Here is an 18,955-nt window from a genome sequence, read left to right as displayed (position 1 = left end):
ATTTTGTGCACTCCTTGATCCTAAGAGGGCCCCTAGTTTTAACATTGAGAGCCCTAGAGATTTTAGACAGGATAATTAACTGTTTGTCGGTTTTCCTGAACAAAGAAGGACAAAGCGGTACGGAAAAGAACTACCTCTAGATGAACTATCTGATGTATTAAGGTCTGTTACAGGATAGCCAAGAAACAACCCCCAGAAGGTTTATGTGCTGACTCCACAAGGGGAAAGACCTCTGCCACAGCGCTAGCAGCCGATGTGCCAGTATAGGAAATGTGCCAGGCTGTTACATGAACATCTCTTCCAGTGTTCACCAAACATTACTGCTTGGACACACAGTCCAGCAGCATTGACATTTCCCCATATCTGTCCTGGAGGATTTTCTGGTCTGAATCATTTCACAAAGCCACCACCTGAGATGTACTGCTTTGGTATGTTTTCAAAAGGTGAGGAATCTACGTTTAGAAATCACTATCAGAAAAACAATTTACTTAGCTTCTGGGACGCCTTTTCTCTATATAACCTCAAATTCCTTCCCTGTCTATTCTCCGTTCTATGGAATGGTTTAATTCAGTCTCATCTCAATAAGATTTCATTTCAAAGATTCTAGACACTGTTTCACATTAGTTTTCATAGGTTTCACGTCTGTTGGCATGGATGGAGTTCAGAAAGAAACTGTCACCAGTGTAAGCAGGTGGTGTACATATACTGGTCCCACCATCATTTCTGCATGGGACGGAGCTGCATGATGGTAGATTGACGCCACACAGTGCCACATGTTGGTGCATGAGGAAATTACTGTGCAAAAGTTTCCGGATTCAGTGAGAGACCTTGAGATATTCAAAAGGTGAGGGAATCTCTGTTTAGCCTTTACCAGAAAAAGCTTTACCGAAGGTAAGTAGCTTATTCTTACAGCCATAAACACTAGAATAATTCCACACTGTCTGCATGAACCCCCTGAGCACTTCTTTAATATAGGTACCATCCATTTTAACATCATATAGGATGTTCAGGTCCATCTGATTCCATGATGTACACCCAATATTAGCCTATCACAGGCAGGATTTGTTTTTCTGGGAGGATACAAAAAATCTGAATGCCAATTTCAAACCTGCCTTGCAACATTTTGCGTAGAAAGGTGAAAATGCATGCAGAAAGGAATAAAATGCAGCTTCATCAGGATTTTGTTGTATAGAGAGAAATGGGATCCTCTCCTTTAAAGAGTCACTGAAGGTTCTCTACACACAAAGTACCCTTCTGGCAATTTGCCTTAGATAGGCAGCTCTTTTTTCTGGCTTATGTGAGCAGGACCTTCAAACCACATGTGAGGTGTATACCCTCAGTTTTTCTACTAATGTCAAGATTTTCCATAGCTTTATAAGCTTCACTTGATGTCTTTACATCTCTCCTGTCGAGTAACATCAAAAAATCCAGATTGCTGAGTACTTTTTCAAAAAATGCCTTCTCTTTTTGAGAAGTACCTTTTATGTGGCAGGAAAAATGCAGTGTCAGACAAGATTTTATGTAGTGTCTGCCAAAAGATCACATTGTGATAGATTGTGACATCTGTTAAAACAGGTCCAAATGTACTCTCAATCACAGATAAGGTATCGGGCTGAAGGGGACTCATAGAAGATCTGAGAGTCGAGGAGGAGCAGAAGAAAAAGTCAAGACTCAAAAGATCCTCTTATGTACCCTCTGAAAAACAGCCTGTCAACAAAGACTTCAACAGGTGGAGTTCTAAAGAAGAATCTAAAGCAACATCAACATCAAAACATCAACATCATACTCTACGCAATTCGGGATCGGCATCTAAGTTATTGACAGCGTCGTCGAGAGAATCAACTGTGACTTATTTTCCCTCAACTGAGGGTTTGATCTTACTCAAATCACTTGATAAAAAGGAAGTAGGATCGCCTTCCAAGAAACACTGTCGATCAACATCTAAAATCAGACATCTTTTGATGTTGAGGAAGGAAATATCTGCGCCAAAAGCACAACATCATAGACCACTTATCGTTTGGTTACAAGGATTTCATTGGCGAGGCATTGATGTCATCCCCATCGAAGAACCTTCAGTAAGCACTAAGCTTGCCAGGATCACCGTCTCCATATATGATTTCGAGGTGGTCTTTGAGTGCAGTCAATACGTTTATCTTCACCACACACAAGTAGGCATTCTCCAAGGTCATCCACAACAAGGTTTACTACTAGACCTAGAAAGAAGACATAGGTGGTCATTATGGTTTTGGTGGGATGCCCCACCACCAATCGTACCGGCGGTCAATAGAAGACCGCCAGTGGCGCTGGCCGACATCCCGCCAAATATTGACACATGAAGCCTCACCCCCATTGCTGGCGGTGAGGGCCGCCATGCGCCACGCAGACGGTCTGTGGTGGGGTTGGATGCTGCTCTACCCTCACCGCCACCTCAGTCCATACCCCGCAACGCCTATAATGATGCCTTCATAGGCATGATGGTGTATGGAGAGGCGGCGATGGCGGCGGAGTAGCATCCATCGGAGCCCGTTCCCTCCCAGAGCAGTGCGACGGAAGAGATAAGTGCTGTCCGAGAGGGAGGGGGGTGGGGGGGGGTGTGCGAGTGCATTGGGGTGTGCGTGAGTGTATGTGTGTGGGGGGATGTGTGTCTGAGTGCATGAATGCGTGTGTGCATGCAGGTGAATGGGTGCATGTGGAGGGTTGGGGTTTGGGGGGGGACCTGTATGTAGGTGAGGGGAATTGGGGGGGTCAAGCTAGGGATGCCTACGTGGGGTTTTGGGGGGGGTTGTGAGGGTCGTTTTTCGGGGTGTGCGGGGTGGGGGCGGCTCTATGGGCTTGGGTAGGTGTAGTGACAAGGGGGTGGGGCAAATGCTTTCACCAGGAAATCCCTGGTGGAAATGGGATCAAAATCCAACCGCAGGTCTGGCCTCCACAGCCGGGTTGAATGTGCCTACAGTCGGCCCGGCGGTTGATTGTGGCCTGGCGGTGGGTGGTAGTGAACTTGCTGCTTTGCAGCCAGTTCTCTACTGTGTTTAGAATATGGCGGTCTGGACCGCTATGCCGTTGGTGGTAATGACCGTCGGTGTGGTGATCCAGACCGCCATGTTCGTAATGACCACCATAAACTTTATCAAAACCCATGTCTGAGAGGACCCTCATCCTCTCATTTAGGCCATTAAAACCATTATACCCTTTGAGGATCCACTGCAGCAACCACTAAGTTTGTAACCAAGAATGGTTTAAAGATCAACATCAATGGCTTGAACAAGAAAGAAGAGACCAACTCCTACATCTTTTTCAAGCCATTCCTCGGAAAGGAAAACATAAGCTCTTCCCTGCAACCAATAACACTGTCTGCGACCACTGATGAGACCACTGCATACAGTACACATTTATCTGTGGCTTCTCCTTCTAGATCCTCTCCATTGGACAACATTACTACCTTCCATGAGACCTCATTCCAAGAACTACTAAATTAGATATCCCTCTAGATGCTCTAAAACCTGTTGTATCAATTATTGTAGAAGGTGGGGGCTGCTGGTTGATAACCTGGCTCACACGAGCCCTGTCGCACACTACACAGGACCCCCTATTGACGATCCATGGGAGCTAGGGACAGGATATAGACCGGAACGTGGCCCAGATGTAATTGTATAGGGCACTGATTTACCTGCGCAGTTTCCTGCAATGCCAAATTTCACTACATCCAGCACAACATCCTACACAGGGCCTACCTCACCCTGTCTAGCCTACACTATATTTGGATCTGTGTCAAAATGTTCACAGTGTCAAGTTCCAGATGCCGATATGGTGCATATGTTCTGGAACTGCCATAGCTGTTGACTTGTGGTGTGAGTTCAGGGATGAGTGGGCTGGCATCACAGGGTGTGAGGACCTCTATACCATGAATGACGAGCGGAGTTTTGGGCGCAGGGAGAGCCACAAATGCTTCATAGACCTGGCAATGCCTATGGCTCGTAAGTTGACTGCGATGAACTGGAAAGCCACCACAATACCGGGGTTGAGGCACTGGTGCGCAGGGACACTTTAATGGGGCAGGGTTAAATCAGTGGCGCTGAGGCGAGAGGTGGTTCAAGGGCTGCACAAAACCCCCATAAGCAGCAGACTGGGAAATACCGATGTCCAGGAGGTGCAAAAATGAGGTGCTTACACAGCTGATGAAAGGTACTAAGTTCCAGGGGAGGCTGCCTTGTTTCCCTCTTGCCCCATGCCAGACCACTCCAGTGACAGAGGTGCTGAGGTATGAGACCATATTTCTCGAGTGCTGAGATGTTCTCAAGAACAGCGGTGAGCATACACCGGGAGGTACGCTTGGTGGGAGGGACTGCCACCTCGTCTTCATTTCCCTTTGTTTGAGACTGCAGCTGATATGGCTTATTATTTATTATGTCTTAGTTGTTATTTTAGGGAAGCAATCACTCCTGGTAAACCCAGTGTAATATAATATACCTACTGTGGCCGTGGTGGGGTTTCAAAGCTTTGATATGTACCATTGATTTGCACAGTCAACTGTATAGTGGTATGACAAAACTCAATTAAGGTGGTAGGAAAAAAAAATCTATTATTGTAGAAACCTTGCAAAATAGAGTTGCTCCTGAGCCTGTTTTGCTCTAGTTTCGAGGCCTTCTTGAGATTGCTCAGGAGAAGTTTTTAGCATCTGCCACAGTTAAAACAGGATCACTTTTTAAATAGTATAAGCTTCCACAGCATGACCCAGAGTTCTTAAGATGAGAACCGAAACTTGACTCTGAGATAGTAACATCTGTCATATAAAGTCATTTACCAGGACCAAAAAGAAAAGCTTTTCCAAAGCATAAAAGTAAGTGTATAGATGATGTTGGACGGAAAGTATGTGGACCTGGTGCCTCACACTTTAAAAATGTGAATGACACTTATCTTCTTGATCGTTATCAAAGGGAGATATGTGAAGGAATGTGTTTGTTTATTGAAGATATGCCAAAGCACTGTCAGCAAGATTACACCAAAATGCTACAAGAACGTTCTTTAATAGGCAATCAAATAATTAGTGGTGCAGTAAATTCCACAAAACTGGCAGCAGCCGGAAATTGCCATGGAATATCTAGAAGATCCTCCATGACCAGACATAACTACACTCAAACCAGAGCTGAATTAAATATCATGAACCTCCTCTTTTTAGGGAAATCCTTGTTCTGATAGCACACACAGAAAGAAATGCAAAAAATGAAGAATGACACAGAAACAAACTTTGAAGGCAATGGACCTAAAGTAATGAAAGAAATTCTATAAAATACAGATCAAAAGAGCATAGATTCCACCAATATAGAACCCCTCATTGGCTTTACAATCAACAACATCAACAATGTCTACAGTCTCAGATGCATATACCAACACCGTTCATCCAAACAAATGACAACCCAGGCAAAATCCCCATTGTCTAAAGGAAGAGACTCGTTTGGTACAAGAAAATCGAGTACCCCTAGTACCAATTCTAGTGGGTGGAGCAGTATCCTTGAAAATGGCAGAGTGGACTTCGATCAAAAAGACAAATGGGTGCTAAATATGGAATATAGTGGATGTTTTCTACATTCCAATTCTGTCCGTCTGCCATGAAAACCGAATGCAAAGCACCGGTTGCCTGTACTCTGGGAAGAGACAATGACCCTCTTCTTTTGTTTTTTTGGTAGCTTTATTGAGAGAAACACGAATGATACAAGTCGAGGGCACATAGACAACAACCCTCTTAAGTAAAGGAGCCATCAAACTCATTCCATCAGTCCAAAAAGGTCTAGAAATATGCTCCAGATACTTTCTCATAAAGAAAAAGGAATCAACAAGAGTTCAAACCCATATTAGATCTGAGATACACAAATAAATTCAGGTAAAAAGAAAACATTTGGATGTTAACCCATCACCAAAATTATCAACACTTGAGAATAGAAGGGATGTGAGCAGTAGACCTACAAGACAGACACTTTCACATCCCTATAGTACTTCCCCACAGAAAATTTGTGTGATTCCTATCAAGAAACAAATATATATACTATGCACTTCTGTCCACAAAGGATACAAAAAGACCACATGGTATCAGTGACACTTCTGAAAATATTAGGTCTTCAGACCAATGAATAAAAAACAATATCCACTCTCCAGTTGAGATGGGGACTTATCCAGCAGGAACATTGAACACTTTAAAGCAAGAATGTATCCTTCAGAGGAGAGTTTCTTTTAGCCAAGACAAATTTCACGTCCTCCAGTCAACTCCGTATCCAACTGTGAGAAACATGGCTTCTCTTCTGGGATCAGTGTCACCTTGTTTAAACATTGTTTGTGATGCATGGTTGCATATGAGACCTCTCCAACAATGCTTAGAGAGCCAATGGTTGCAAAGAGAAAACAGGGAAGACAAATTAACTTGTGACTTTATCAGCAAGACAGTTCCTCACATAGTGGCGCAAGAGGCAAAGTTTGATGATAGGAACCCCATTTAAAAAACAAATTCCATCACAAGTAGTAATAACAGCTCCTTCCCTTATTCGTTGGGAAGCTCACCTACAAGATTTAACAATTCAGGGCTAGTGGTTGAAAAAAAGAAACATAATACCACATAAATTACTTGGAGCTCAGAGCTGTTAATATAGCTCTCAAAGTTTTTCTCCCGTCTCTTTGAGTATCATCAACCATTTAAATCCAGATAGACAACACCACCATTGTGCATTACATAAACTGGAAATGAGGCACCAGATCAAAACGGTCGATCTGGACTTGGCCTCTGTCCAAAATACTTAATACCAATTCACATTCAAAGGAAAATAAATGTTCAAGCAGATTATCTCAGCAGATACTTTCAAGAGTCTCACTAATGGGTATTAGATGACGAAGTACTAAAGGATGTTTCCCAGAATGGAGAACTCTTTCCTAGGATCTATTTGTAACAGTAGCAAACACAATATCAGGCAGAAAATGCTGAGACTTTATATCCACACTTCCAGGACAGTGATCCCTAGGGAATGCTCTTTTGAATGATGGAGGCCATTACTCTCGATTTTTCACTGATTCCATTAGTACCATTGTTGATTCTGAAGTTTCAAAGATTTACACCCCAGGTGATACTAGTAGCTTCAGTTTGGCCAAGACAGTGGTAGTTCCTGGACCCGTTACAAATGTCCACAAAAGCACTCAGGAGGCTGACATAAAAACCCTACCTGTTCACAAGACTCTAGGGTCACATTTGACACCTGAATCTTCCATCATTGAGTTTGACTGCATGGCTCCTGAGATCAGACAATATGGTCATCTGAATCACCAGCTTGTATTTAAATCTTAAATTATGCTAAACAATCCTTAGCCAAGGGTATATTATGTTTTCACTTCTGCATTTGGTGTCAACAGAAAAGCACAACCTGATCCCATGTTAAGAGTTGATAGTTTTTTTTATTTATTACACTTAGCTCAAACTAAGTTTCAGTTCTCTTCAAACAAAGTACATCTAGCAGCCATTAAGAAAATACAAAAAGTTTCCATCAGAAGTATCTTTATTCAAAATACCAGTTGTTAAAGACTTTTAAGAAGTACGCAAAGTCTGTCTTCTGAAAAGACACACCTCCCCTCCTTGGGAGTTAAATACTGTACTATCCAAATTAATGAGCTTGTCCATTCAAGCCCAAACATAAATCTACATTGCATCATTTGCCATGGAAAACATCACTTAATAGCTATTACTTCAGAGAGAAAAATGAGCGAGCCGCACACACCATCTGCAATGGAACCATGCGCTGTTTTTCACTTTACCAGAGTAGTGATAAGAATGGATTCATAATTCCTTCCTAGGGTGTTTTCGGAAATTTATATCATTCAATCAATTACTCTTTTTACATTTTTTCCTAATTACTAATCTCCTGCCTAGTAAGCCCTGCACTTTTTAGACATTAGAAGGGTGTAATTCCACCTGGACAAGACAAAGGATTTGAGCAAAACATCCCATCATTTATTAATGGTGAATAGTTTAGAGTATCACATTATGCTACTAATGAGCAATCAAATCATTACCAGGTAAACTTAAGCACACTTGACCAGAGGAAAAGCAGCTACTGCAGCTAGCCTCAGAAATATTCCCATAGGGGGTGTATACAGAGCAGCTGCTTGGAAGTCTTTTTACACGTTCGCTAAACATTATTGTTTAGACTAATACACAATCTGGTACAAAAATGGGTTAAAAGACAACCTCTTTAAATAGAGCATTCTAGCCTGGGTAATTTTACATCCTGATTTAAGACATACTTGGAGGAAAGTATATTCTCTTTCTACTGCACAACAACCGCATTTTAAGGCTGTGATAAGCTTGCTACCATTGTTTTACCATTAGTAAAGATCCTCTGGTGCAGAAGAAATGTTTACTTAATTGAAGTCCTGGTTCTATATCGTAGGTATCTTCATATTTTCTAATACAGTTCATGTGATGACTTTGTTTCTGCATCTGACTATTGAGCTCTTGTCGTGGTAGTTGACCACTAAAACTGCAAATAAGTGATAAAAATAAATTGATTTTTCTGTCTTTGGTTTATTTTTTCTTTTACTATCTGTAGTTACAGTGTTACCTCATACTTAGCACAACCAGTGTTCTTATTGGATTTTGTCAACATTTTCGGCTTCCCCTAATTATTTGAGGTTAGCCCATCAGCTCGGTTAGTAATGTGTGTGAAAGGCAAATGGCTTAAATAAAGAAGTATCTTGGAGGGCACGTGATTTTTTTTATTTACATCCTTGTGGATACTAGTCAAGCTTGCTAAAGTTACCGATAAAAACATATAAAGAGAACAAGCAGCATTTCCAGCGATTTGGCCTACATGGTGAAATTGTGTAGCTCGTTTTTTTATAGAGCACATGGTTACTCTTAGAGCATCTGTTGGTGCAGTTGACAGATAACAGATATTTTTCCAGCATTGAGTCTTCTACAAATTCGGATAGTTATTGAAAACTCCTCCACACTAAGCAGGGTATATTCTAGTAAAATCTAAAAGGGAACTTGCTATGTCTTTAAACCTGAACCCACCAAATAGCTCTTTTTTTAAGTTAGTATAACTGTGTTTCTCTATATTTAGCTGTCCTTTAGTGACACCACCCTTACGCAGTTATTTACACTTGCTGATGCATGGGGAAGCTCCAAATCTTGGTACCAGTCATTCTCTTGTGAAGACTATCCAGTGAGACAGTAACAGGCTGGGATGTTTTCCCTTCATCAGCCTTGATTTGATTGAAAGGAAAGTGCAAAGTGTGCTTTGTAAGTCATGCGCCAACTCAGGGCAGCAAACTATTTCAGGGGAAGATTTGTGTACTTCCATTATCCTTACCACAATATTGGTGGCCCTGACATATGTTTATGAGAGGCTTATGGTGATGTACTTAGAGTTTGGCAGGGCTAAGAAAAATGCTAAATGGCTCCTGCTACATCCCTTAATAATCCTGATCACGTTCACTGGTAGGGGAAGGATGCGTAAAGATACAGCCACATGTTCACCTGAAATGACCTACATTTTCACTCTAATATTTCTCTCACCATCAGTTCCCCTGATGTCAAACACCTCTCTTTCCACAAGTTGTGACTTTCATCAGAGCACACACCTTGATTGCTTGGACCCTTAATGTTGCTTGCTTCCCCTTCCATGGTATTGGCCTCCACTCAAATACTTTTGTGTCTACCTCAATGACCTTTCTCTCAGCATGCCCATCAATAGTGGTCCTTCGACTAAGCTCCTGAAAGGCAAAAAGAAAGACTGCTCCAGGGAGTTGCACCCTTACTGATGTACAGAGACATAACCATACTCCTCAGAGAATGTTGGCGGAATCTATTGCCTCACTCATGATGATCTTGAAAGAGTATGACCAGACTACAGTCTCTACGTAATGGCCCAGCTTGGACCCTTAAGCCTAAAATCATCATGTGGAATACCTCGGCAACCTCTTCCAGGAAGGTGACGAGAATCACAAATATGGGATATACGATGTCCTGATCTCAGGTCAGGATATGGGTGAAGATGCCTAGTTCAAGGACCAAACACACAGGGCCTTTAGGGCGTGAATATATCCGCCCAGGAGGACACAATTAATTATTTTGCCTCCAGCCTTCTCGCCATACAAGGACTCCGTTTCTGTTCTAAGCTAGACCTTCACTTAAAAACGGAGACTGAGGACTTGCGATCCTTTGTTTCCCTCAGCCAAGCAAGAGGTCTTCATTGGCTTCCTGTTTTTGGGGCATATTTGGATGCAGCGTAGCGTTGTTTTCAAAAGACCTGTATCTGTACCAACAAACCCATGTTTGCTGGGATAAGAAATATAAGGCTCCTGTCTCTTCACCTACCTGCCCGAGGTCCATGATAAAGCTATACCTTGTAATAGATGCTGCCACTCACAGGTGGTCTCTGTACTCTTTGGTCACTTTGGCAATTTCCCCAGATAAGGAAAGCTGCATACTTGAAAGTATGAGGAGGGAGACATCAAGCACTGGATCCCCTCACACCAGGCCGAAAACAAATCCTTTCTCATGATAGGTTATGAGAGATAGCAGCAGGAGAAGATAAGACTCATCCATTCAGCAAAGGTTGTAATCCTCTGTGGATTTGCAGAATAAGGATTCTGCTGCATGTGCCATGATCACACCTCAAAAGGCGAGCTTGATGAAATTCTTCATGATTTTGTTCTCATACCTCCACAGCAACACCACTGTCTGGCCCCAGTGGACCTCGAATATGCTTACTTCCATGTTCCCATCTACAGCAAGCACTGTGTTCTCTCCACTTTAGGTATGCTTCAGGACGCTGGCAGTTTCAAATGTTGCTCCAACACTCAGGATCTTCAGCACTTTGCGTAACTGTGCTGCTACAGGAACTACAGACAGTGGCCACAATCTTCACGTACTTGGATGACTAGGCTGGTGAAGGCTTTGATTAGCACAGCGACTGAAGTGACTCTGCAGGTTTACACAGTTATGTTCCGACAAGTGGAATTCACACACAACTTTTAATACTACTAAGGCGGTTTTGCTGAGATCACTGTTTTTTTTTCTTCTGACCCAGCCTGATGCATGACGCAGCCAGCATAAAACAGTGTCTAGGTCTGTAGTTGGATAGATGGTCACAAACAGTCAGACAGACATTTCGTGGTACTGCTAAGTCAGACCTCTTACTGCATTGTAGTGGTTTCACTATGCCAGCTATAAATGTGCATCCTACAGGAGGAACTCTACAGCGGCTGTACTCTGGTTTCGAGGGACTGGCAGGATGACACATAAAAGTGATAGATCGCTTGAATGCAGCCCTTGGCTGGCAAAGCATAATTTGCACATGACAGATGTAAGGTCCTTTTGCCCTTTGACACCAGAGGGCGAGATAATCATGGGCGCTTCCCAGGAGGACAGGGCCATCTCATTTCACTAATAGAAGCATGATGTTGAACTCCGGGTAGCATCCAAGCTATCATCAGGATTCCCTTGCACTCTGTGTAATAGTGATGAAAGATGATTTAAAAAAAAAAAAACAGAAGCTTGATGTTGGCGCATGAAACCTTCTGTAGACCAATATGTTGAAACTCCGAGTGGTGAAGTACTCAAAGTTTTTCAGTGGCAGATCTGAAGGACGCTGATCTTAATGTTGACCAGCAACAAAACAAGTGTTTTTTACCTCCTCGTGAAGACGCAGAATACGTAGCAGCAAGGTGTCGACTTGGCATCAAGAATAACAGAGCAGATGACCTCAGCAGGACAGGGTCAGAGTTGGAACTGGGTCAGGCTGTGATGGTCAGTCTGTCCGCCAGCTATGGCACCCTGATGATTTATCTTTTTGTGACAGTCATAAACACCCAAAGTTCGTATTGTGACACCACCTTCCTCGATCCAATAGCATTTAGGGATGTATTCAGTGCGGATTGTGGCAGAAAGTTCCTGTGCACATTTCCTCCAATCTGTCTGTTACACTTCCTATTGCAAAGACTCCTGGAGTGCAGCTGCAGAATAATCCTGGTGACTCCGAGTTTGGCTCGGCTAAAGTGGTATCCAGAGCTCCTATGTCTGTCTGTACAGCCTCACTTCTAACTACCAATAACAGAAGCCAATGAGCATGCACAAGAGCATGGTACTGAGCCACAATCATTTGTCTCTACTTCTTAACATGGACCTACAGTCTCAGAATTTGGACATTTGGGCTTCCCTGGAAACCCATGTAAGTGCTGACCAATTCCGAATCAAGATACAGTAAAAACATATACGATAAGAGGTGGAAAAGTTTGTATCTAGTACTCGCAAAAGTGAGTGCACCAGACTTCTGAAATCTCCATAAACTCTTGCTTTGATTGTTGCACCTGGCAATTTGAGAATTCTACACGAACATCCAGCTACAGGAACGGTCCAGGATTGGGCACTGTTCACGCAGTCAGTCTTTTTTTGAAAGGCCTACTCAGCATGTTTTGTCTGATTACAGACTTTTCCCCAAGGTTAGTGCTAAACATAGTGCTTACTGCTATCATGGCAAATACTTTTGAAGAGATGTATTGCTAGGAGTTTAATCAGCTCTCTTGGAAAATTGTCTTTTGGTTAGCATCACTTCGGCCAGCAGGGTGGGGGGAACATGCATCAAATTGTGTCTTCATTAAGTCACTCCCAGACAACCCCTAAAGTTAACCCTGAAAATTGTATTGTACTTTAATCTGAACCAGGCAGTATGTATACCAATGTGTTTTTTTTTTTTTTTTTTTTTAAAGTCACCTGAATTGAAGTGAACACTAGAAACAATGGATATGAAGAGAGTACTCGAGTGCTGTGGCCTTGTGCTAGCTCAGGATCAGATAGGCAGTAGCTGTAACCACCACTGCCGTGTAGATGGCCAAATGCATCAATTTATCTAACCATAAATCAAATTGGCATCTTATAGGCTGTGTGACTGCGCCCTCGACTAGAAGGTGGTCCTTAAAAGCGGCATTCCTGAATAGCACACCTGTTGTGCACTTCTGCAAGATAGTTTCTTAACTGAATAGGTGGTTCTCTAGAATTTGGGTCTTTGATAGATTCAGGCACGTCCGTCCCGGCCCACCTGGTAATTGATAACTGATATTTGTAAGTCCTTATGTGCTATATAATCTAAGGAACAAAGGTTCCCAAGGAAGGTGTTACTGCAGGACAGGGAAGTATTTTTGGTGGTGCTCGCTTTTGAAGACATAACATGTTAAATTTTACTAGAGAATTCCCAGTATATAACAGGGAATGTTCACATAGAATCTGCTCCTGCAAACAATACGAATGCTGGTAATAAACTCGTAATATTGGACCCCCGCCCCCCAACCCCCCAAAACAGTCTAGTACAGTAATCACTCAAACTTGTATGGTACAATAATATTTACTTGTCATCTTTTTTTATTACTTTTATAGGATTCAGACCTTCGCAGTGCACTTTTATTAGAGCAGGCAGCACACTGCTTTATAAACATGAAGACTCCCATGGTGAGAAAGTTTGCTTTCCATATGATACTGGCTGGACATCGGTTTAGCAAAGCTGGACAGGTATGATGAATGTGTAATACATTTTTCTTGAAAATATAAAATGCGAAGGAGGTGGATTCATTCATGTAGATCGATAGCCATTCACCTTGTCTTCTTGAATAAGGCTTTTCAATGTACCATGTTGTGATTTATTACATAGAGCCCTTTCCTAATATCTTGGATAGAAAAAAGCTGCCGTAAGTGAAACTAGGTTGCACCATGTTGATGGCTTTGCAGATGCAGACCTGTATTTCAAAATGGACTCCTCAAAAGCTAGCGCATTTCTGTAAGGAATGTGCACCTGGGTGGTGAAGGTAACCGTGGCTGCTAAGATCACCATTGCTAGCTGGATACTATCATGCACCGCCCATTGCTATACTCTGCGAAGGTGGCACACCAGGGCAAAAGTGTTTTCTCGCAGGCATGTGCCTGTCAGACATATATGCAGGATTCTGCGGAGGCTCACACATACTGCTGACACCACTGTAGAGGTTTCCTGGCAAATTTGACAAGTGCATAAATATTCTCAGCTTGGGAGGAAGCTGCCCAGTCCTTCCATTATTTTTCACCCCTTTTTTTCGTGCCCAGCGTTTGTGGAATCTGCTATAGATTAAGAATGGGAAAAAGCCATGACATAAAAGTAGGAGAAAGGCACATTCACGTCAAATATGTTACTTTTAGTTTGTGATTTTTGTAATTATCTATGTACTCTTGCTGACCCCTTGGTCGTATATAAGAAAATGCACGCCAGTTGGCATTGTTATTATTTCTTTTTTTTTAGATCGTAGAGAACTGCCAACCGTGTGCAGGCATCTAGGAATGGCTGTGCACTGTGTATGATATGCATCGTACTGGGATGCAAAACTGTAATAAAACAAGAATAAAATGCATCTTGAATATATGAAATATAGCAGTCGACACCCTACTGAAAAAAACAATGCCTTCCTTCTTTCATGCAGCAGCTTCCAAGCTTTTATTTTCCAGACCTTCAAGAAAATAGACAAATAAGTTTTCAGGTTCTAGTCCCAGTGGCTCTTATACACTCAGGTTGATGCTGTGATATTTCCTAGCTAGCACAATTCAAAGCAGAAATTCGGTTAAGGACACAGGTGTGAGTAATATGCATTTCTCATTTGGTTTAATTGCTCGCCAGCTACTTACAAGCAACACAATAGTTATAGTTCCTACATATAACCAAAATGAAGGCAAGAGCATTCCAATTGTCAGCCAGTTTTCAGTTCCAGAACCTTCCAAAATGTGAGAAACTCCAGCAGTTCCTATTTCTTTGTATGCAGCTCCTCTTGCCATATACACATAATCCAGCCAGAAAAGACAAAGTATACGAAAATATCAGAACTCTCCTCTGAGGTCCCTGTTAAGTACAGGGGGCGGGGGAGTTCGGGGGTAACACACTTAAAAATAACTTACATATCAATATGACAGTTCCATCCAGTTCTAGTCCCCAAAAATATTGATTAGCTATCATTAATAAAAATCAATCAATCCAAAGGTTAGACAAAGAACTATGGGTCTGATTTATATTTTGGTGGACAGGTTACTCCATTACAAACGTGACGGATATCCCGTCCCAGTAATGCGTTCTCCATTAGCTACAACGGGATCTTATAACGGCGGATGGGATATCTGTCATGTTTGTGACAGAGTAACCCTCTCTGCTAAACTCTAAATCAGGCTCTATATGTACTGATAAATACCATTCAGTCAGACCGTGTGGTAGGACGTAACAATGGTGAGTTTGGATAATCGTCACCTTCATGTTCTTAATAGGATCTCAACTTTGTTACTGTAGCTAGGGAATGTTACATTCTGTTCCAGGGACGGAGACGAAACTCGAGGATTATGCAGTATCACCCACCTGTTTGAAATGAAAACCCTTAAGTGTGGCATCCAGTGACTTCATTATACCTTCCAGTCTTCTTCCCACTAATAAAGTCTCAGGATCTGTGCATTCAGTCTCCATGCAGTGAGATCCATGTCACAGTGCCACGCTTCAGTTCATTAGTGGTTTAAGGACCTTTTGTGTTCAGTCTTCAGTCACTAGCATTCTGCAAGTCTATGAAGTTTTAATCCCCTACCGTATTCTGTTTCTGGGAAGGTATTTCTCCCTCACATAACTCTGGCTGCCCAAGAATAAGTTCAAAAAATCTTTTTCTAGTTCCCCCAGAATTTGAGATTTCCTATCACCTATGTTGAATGCAACTAGTACCACTTTGGCAGATATTGGAACTGGAGCACAGAAATATATAATTATTCTCCTATATCACACTATTTGTTTTAGTGTTGGGAAGCTGGCATTGAAACTGAAATCTCCTGGTTCCACCACCAGAAATTGTACATAGACCCTAGATTATATTTCCTTCCTAACCCCTTTTTCTGTTCCGATGCTTATACCTCGGATAGGTAGTGTTAGCTGACAGGTAGATATATATCAACTTCATTACTCTGGTGTGCCAGTTGGTTATAGTGGTGATGTCTTACAGGTGCACATGCTTCCACAGTGATGCAAGAACTGTGATTGCTGAACTGTCAACCATCCAGATCACTAACTGTAGCTGAAAATAAGTAATATGATTTGTCTCACTTGTATTACTTGAACGTGCATTCATATCACAGTAAAGAAGTATGTTGCAAATGCAGTTAAGAACTTGGTATATAATTCCAAAGTTCTGTTCATTTAGAACCCATTCTCCCATTTCTCTCACTTTTGTTAGCAGTGCTGGATTTGTATGTAAAATGCTTAATAGCCATATTACACCATCCACATAACTTTCTGTTATGATGTCTATCCAGTGTAAGTGCTAGTCGTACAGTAGCCACACTGTGAAATATAAATTCCTCAGAATTCTCTTATACATGCTTGTCTACACACAATACAATTAACTACACTGTTGTATAATTAATTTGACTCTGTTGGGCTTGGAAAAATAAATTGTTCATAAATATGTTTGAGTGGAAATTGAGGATATGATACAAGTTATCTATATCCTTCCTTCATCTAATACATTATGAGGTGGATTTTGCATTTGATTTGAAAAGGTCAAAAGTTACTTTGTATTAACTACATTTATCAAAATGTTGCTGTTTCTGTTTTGCAGGTCAGTGTGGCTTCATTATTGCACAAGGAACATGACATGAGCTCCTTTTGTTGCTAATATTTTCCATGTCATGTATTACATTTTCAATAACTGTATAAATCTTATTCGATTAGAGAAAAACATTAATCTATCATCTCGCTGTGATGATTTGGACTGTCACTTCCAAATATGGCAACAAGAAGGAGCAAATATTGCTATCTGAGTAAATGCACAGGGGTCAATTTGTATTGAATGTGTAGAAAACCAAGGTAGTGATTTATAATGTTATCTGTTCCACAAATAACCTTGATTTCCTTTTATTTGCCCATAATGTGATAAAATGTTAGAAGGGATATGCAACAAGCTGCAGGAGATGTTAGTTGTGATTTGGGAAATACCAAGTTGAATGGGCATATGACTCCATGTGTGGGCCATTGCCTGGACCATTTTAAACCTTAATTTTCCTGGTATGTTTTTTATTTAATAAGAGTTTTCTTCACCCTTAAACATTGTTACTAGAGCATGTTTTGCCCATCAGATTTTGTTTCGGTATTGGACTAATCACTATGGTTTCATTGAATCTATCTTTCCAATGCGTCATTATTGCCTCTACGAGGCGCTTGGCAGTGTAAAGTTAAAATTTGTTCAGGGAATTGGGGTTACTTTTTAATATTCAAGTTTCTAGTGCAATAGCCTGAGCAATTGTCTACATCATCAAATATGTGTCTCTGAGCTGCCGTGCAAGATATCAGAAAATCCCACCTAAGGAATACATGACTCAAAAGCACTTTACTGTCACAGTACTCTTTGTCTGATAAATTCTTGAATTATCTACAAGCATCTTTGTGATAGCTCTCTGAAGTGCATTTATGGATCTGTGAAGCATTTCAGTTTCTCCATTGAAAATTGGGTTGCTCATCCCTGCATTTTCTGGCAAATGGTTCTAACCACAGATTCCTCTCATTAAGACCAGTAAAATTTCCAAACATTTTCCAGGGTGCAAAGAAAAATTCCTCCCTCCACAAAGACGGCAGGGTAAAAACATGTAGAGACTATCACAAATAGGTGTCACTGACAGTTCCTCACTAAGTATGTTTACGTTGTCTGTGGTCATAGCACTACTTCAGTTCCTGTGACGACTGTGCTCAGATGAACCCAAAAGCCATATGGGACTATTGTCCAAACTTGACCCACAATGTGACCAGCCAGAGTTAAAAGGGAGGTCCCATTCACATTCCCAAAATCATTCTTGCTGCAGAGTAACATTGGTGTTGGAGTGTTTGGGTAAGGCCAAGAAAAAGCATGGCAAGTCTGAGTTGGAATCGGCCCCTTCCTTATACTCTGACTTCAGCGGCCTTTCAGGGACACCTAAGGGGCACTTGAGACCAAAAGGGAGCCCTGCAAACTGAAAATGCTGCTGGTCCACTTATTGCTCAAATGAGGATTTAGCTTAAAAACCAAGAGAAAAGAGGCATCTCGCAAAACAGGAAACTGTTCATTTAATTAAACATTATTGCCGGGAAAGCATTTACAGCACCGGAGTCTGAGGACTGTCTCTCTTAGTGTACTGAAATGAAGCACATTTTATACATTTCTCTGGGAGCAATAAAGTCATGAATCATTTTTTTTCCTGGTGAAAAATGCAAACAGTTGCCAAGGAGACGTAGATGCAATTTATAGATAGGCAATGCAGGTGGGCCTCGACCTGGCGTGGAAACTATGTGGGCCAGTGACTATGTGTTCAGATGTCGGACCTGAGGGGCGCGTGTTCACTGCGTGTGCTGAGTCCTGATTGGCTAAGTGTACCTAACTACATTCGGCATCTAGCTTTATGGTGTTTTGGGATTGCATGTGTCCCTCTGGCCATCTGTGCTTTATTGGGGCCAATCTCCTGACCATTGTAGTGTTGCTGCCTATCTGTGGGACCTGACCTAAGGTTGTGTGTTTGGCTGTTGGCTAAGTGTTACCCCACCTGTGACCTTCCTCAGCTCCTGATGACAGACCGTCGACAACGATTCCACTGTCGGCGAAGTCATTGTCATCAACACCGGCGTCGACGAGGACTTACACAGCGGCTGCATCTACGACGTCGACGGTTACCAGACTCAACGGTGGCTTCCTGTTCGTCAACGACATCTACATCGACGGTGACAAAATCTAGACCGTCGACGCTTAAGATCAAAATGTCGTCATCGACGATGATTCCGTCGACAACACCATCGACGACTAGGATTCCTACGACTACGCTATCGGCTGTGGCACCATCGATGTGCACTTGTTCAGTCGGGCTAATGGACACAACTTCGGCGATGAGAAGAAACACAATCCTTGTCTGGGG

The 18,955-nt window shown here is 42.0% G+C and overlaps 1 protein-coding gene across 3 annotated transcripts in view; it reads left to right on the top strand.

The window, feature by feature from the left end:
- Positions 1 to 18,955, top strand: part of TRAPPC8 (trafficking protein particle complex subunit 8) — a 1,010,076-nt gene that overhangs the window by 435,335 nt on the left and 555,786 nt on the right. For all 3 annotated transcript variants that reach the window (XM_069220084.1, XM_069220082.1, XM_069220083.1), the window contains one exon: positions 13,412 to 13,543. In XM_069220084.1, the coding sequence (XP_069076185.1) occupies positions 13,412 to 13,543 (132 nt within the window). The remainder of the gene's footprint in view (positions 1 to 13,411; positions 13,544 to 18,955) is intronic.

The sequence above is a fragment of the Pleurodeles waltl genome, chromosome 2_2 (genome assembly GCF_031143425.1).
Source record: "Pleurodeles waltl isolate 20211129_DDA chromosome 2_2, aPleWal1.hap1.20221129, whole genome shotgun sequence".
NCBI classification, from domain to species: Eukaryota; Metazoa; Chordata; class Amphibia; order Caudata; family Salamandridae; genus Pleurodeles; species Pleurodeles waltl.
Note: the sequence above shows the minus strand (reverse complement) of the source record. Positions and strands in the feature narration are given on the sequence as shown.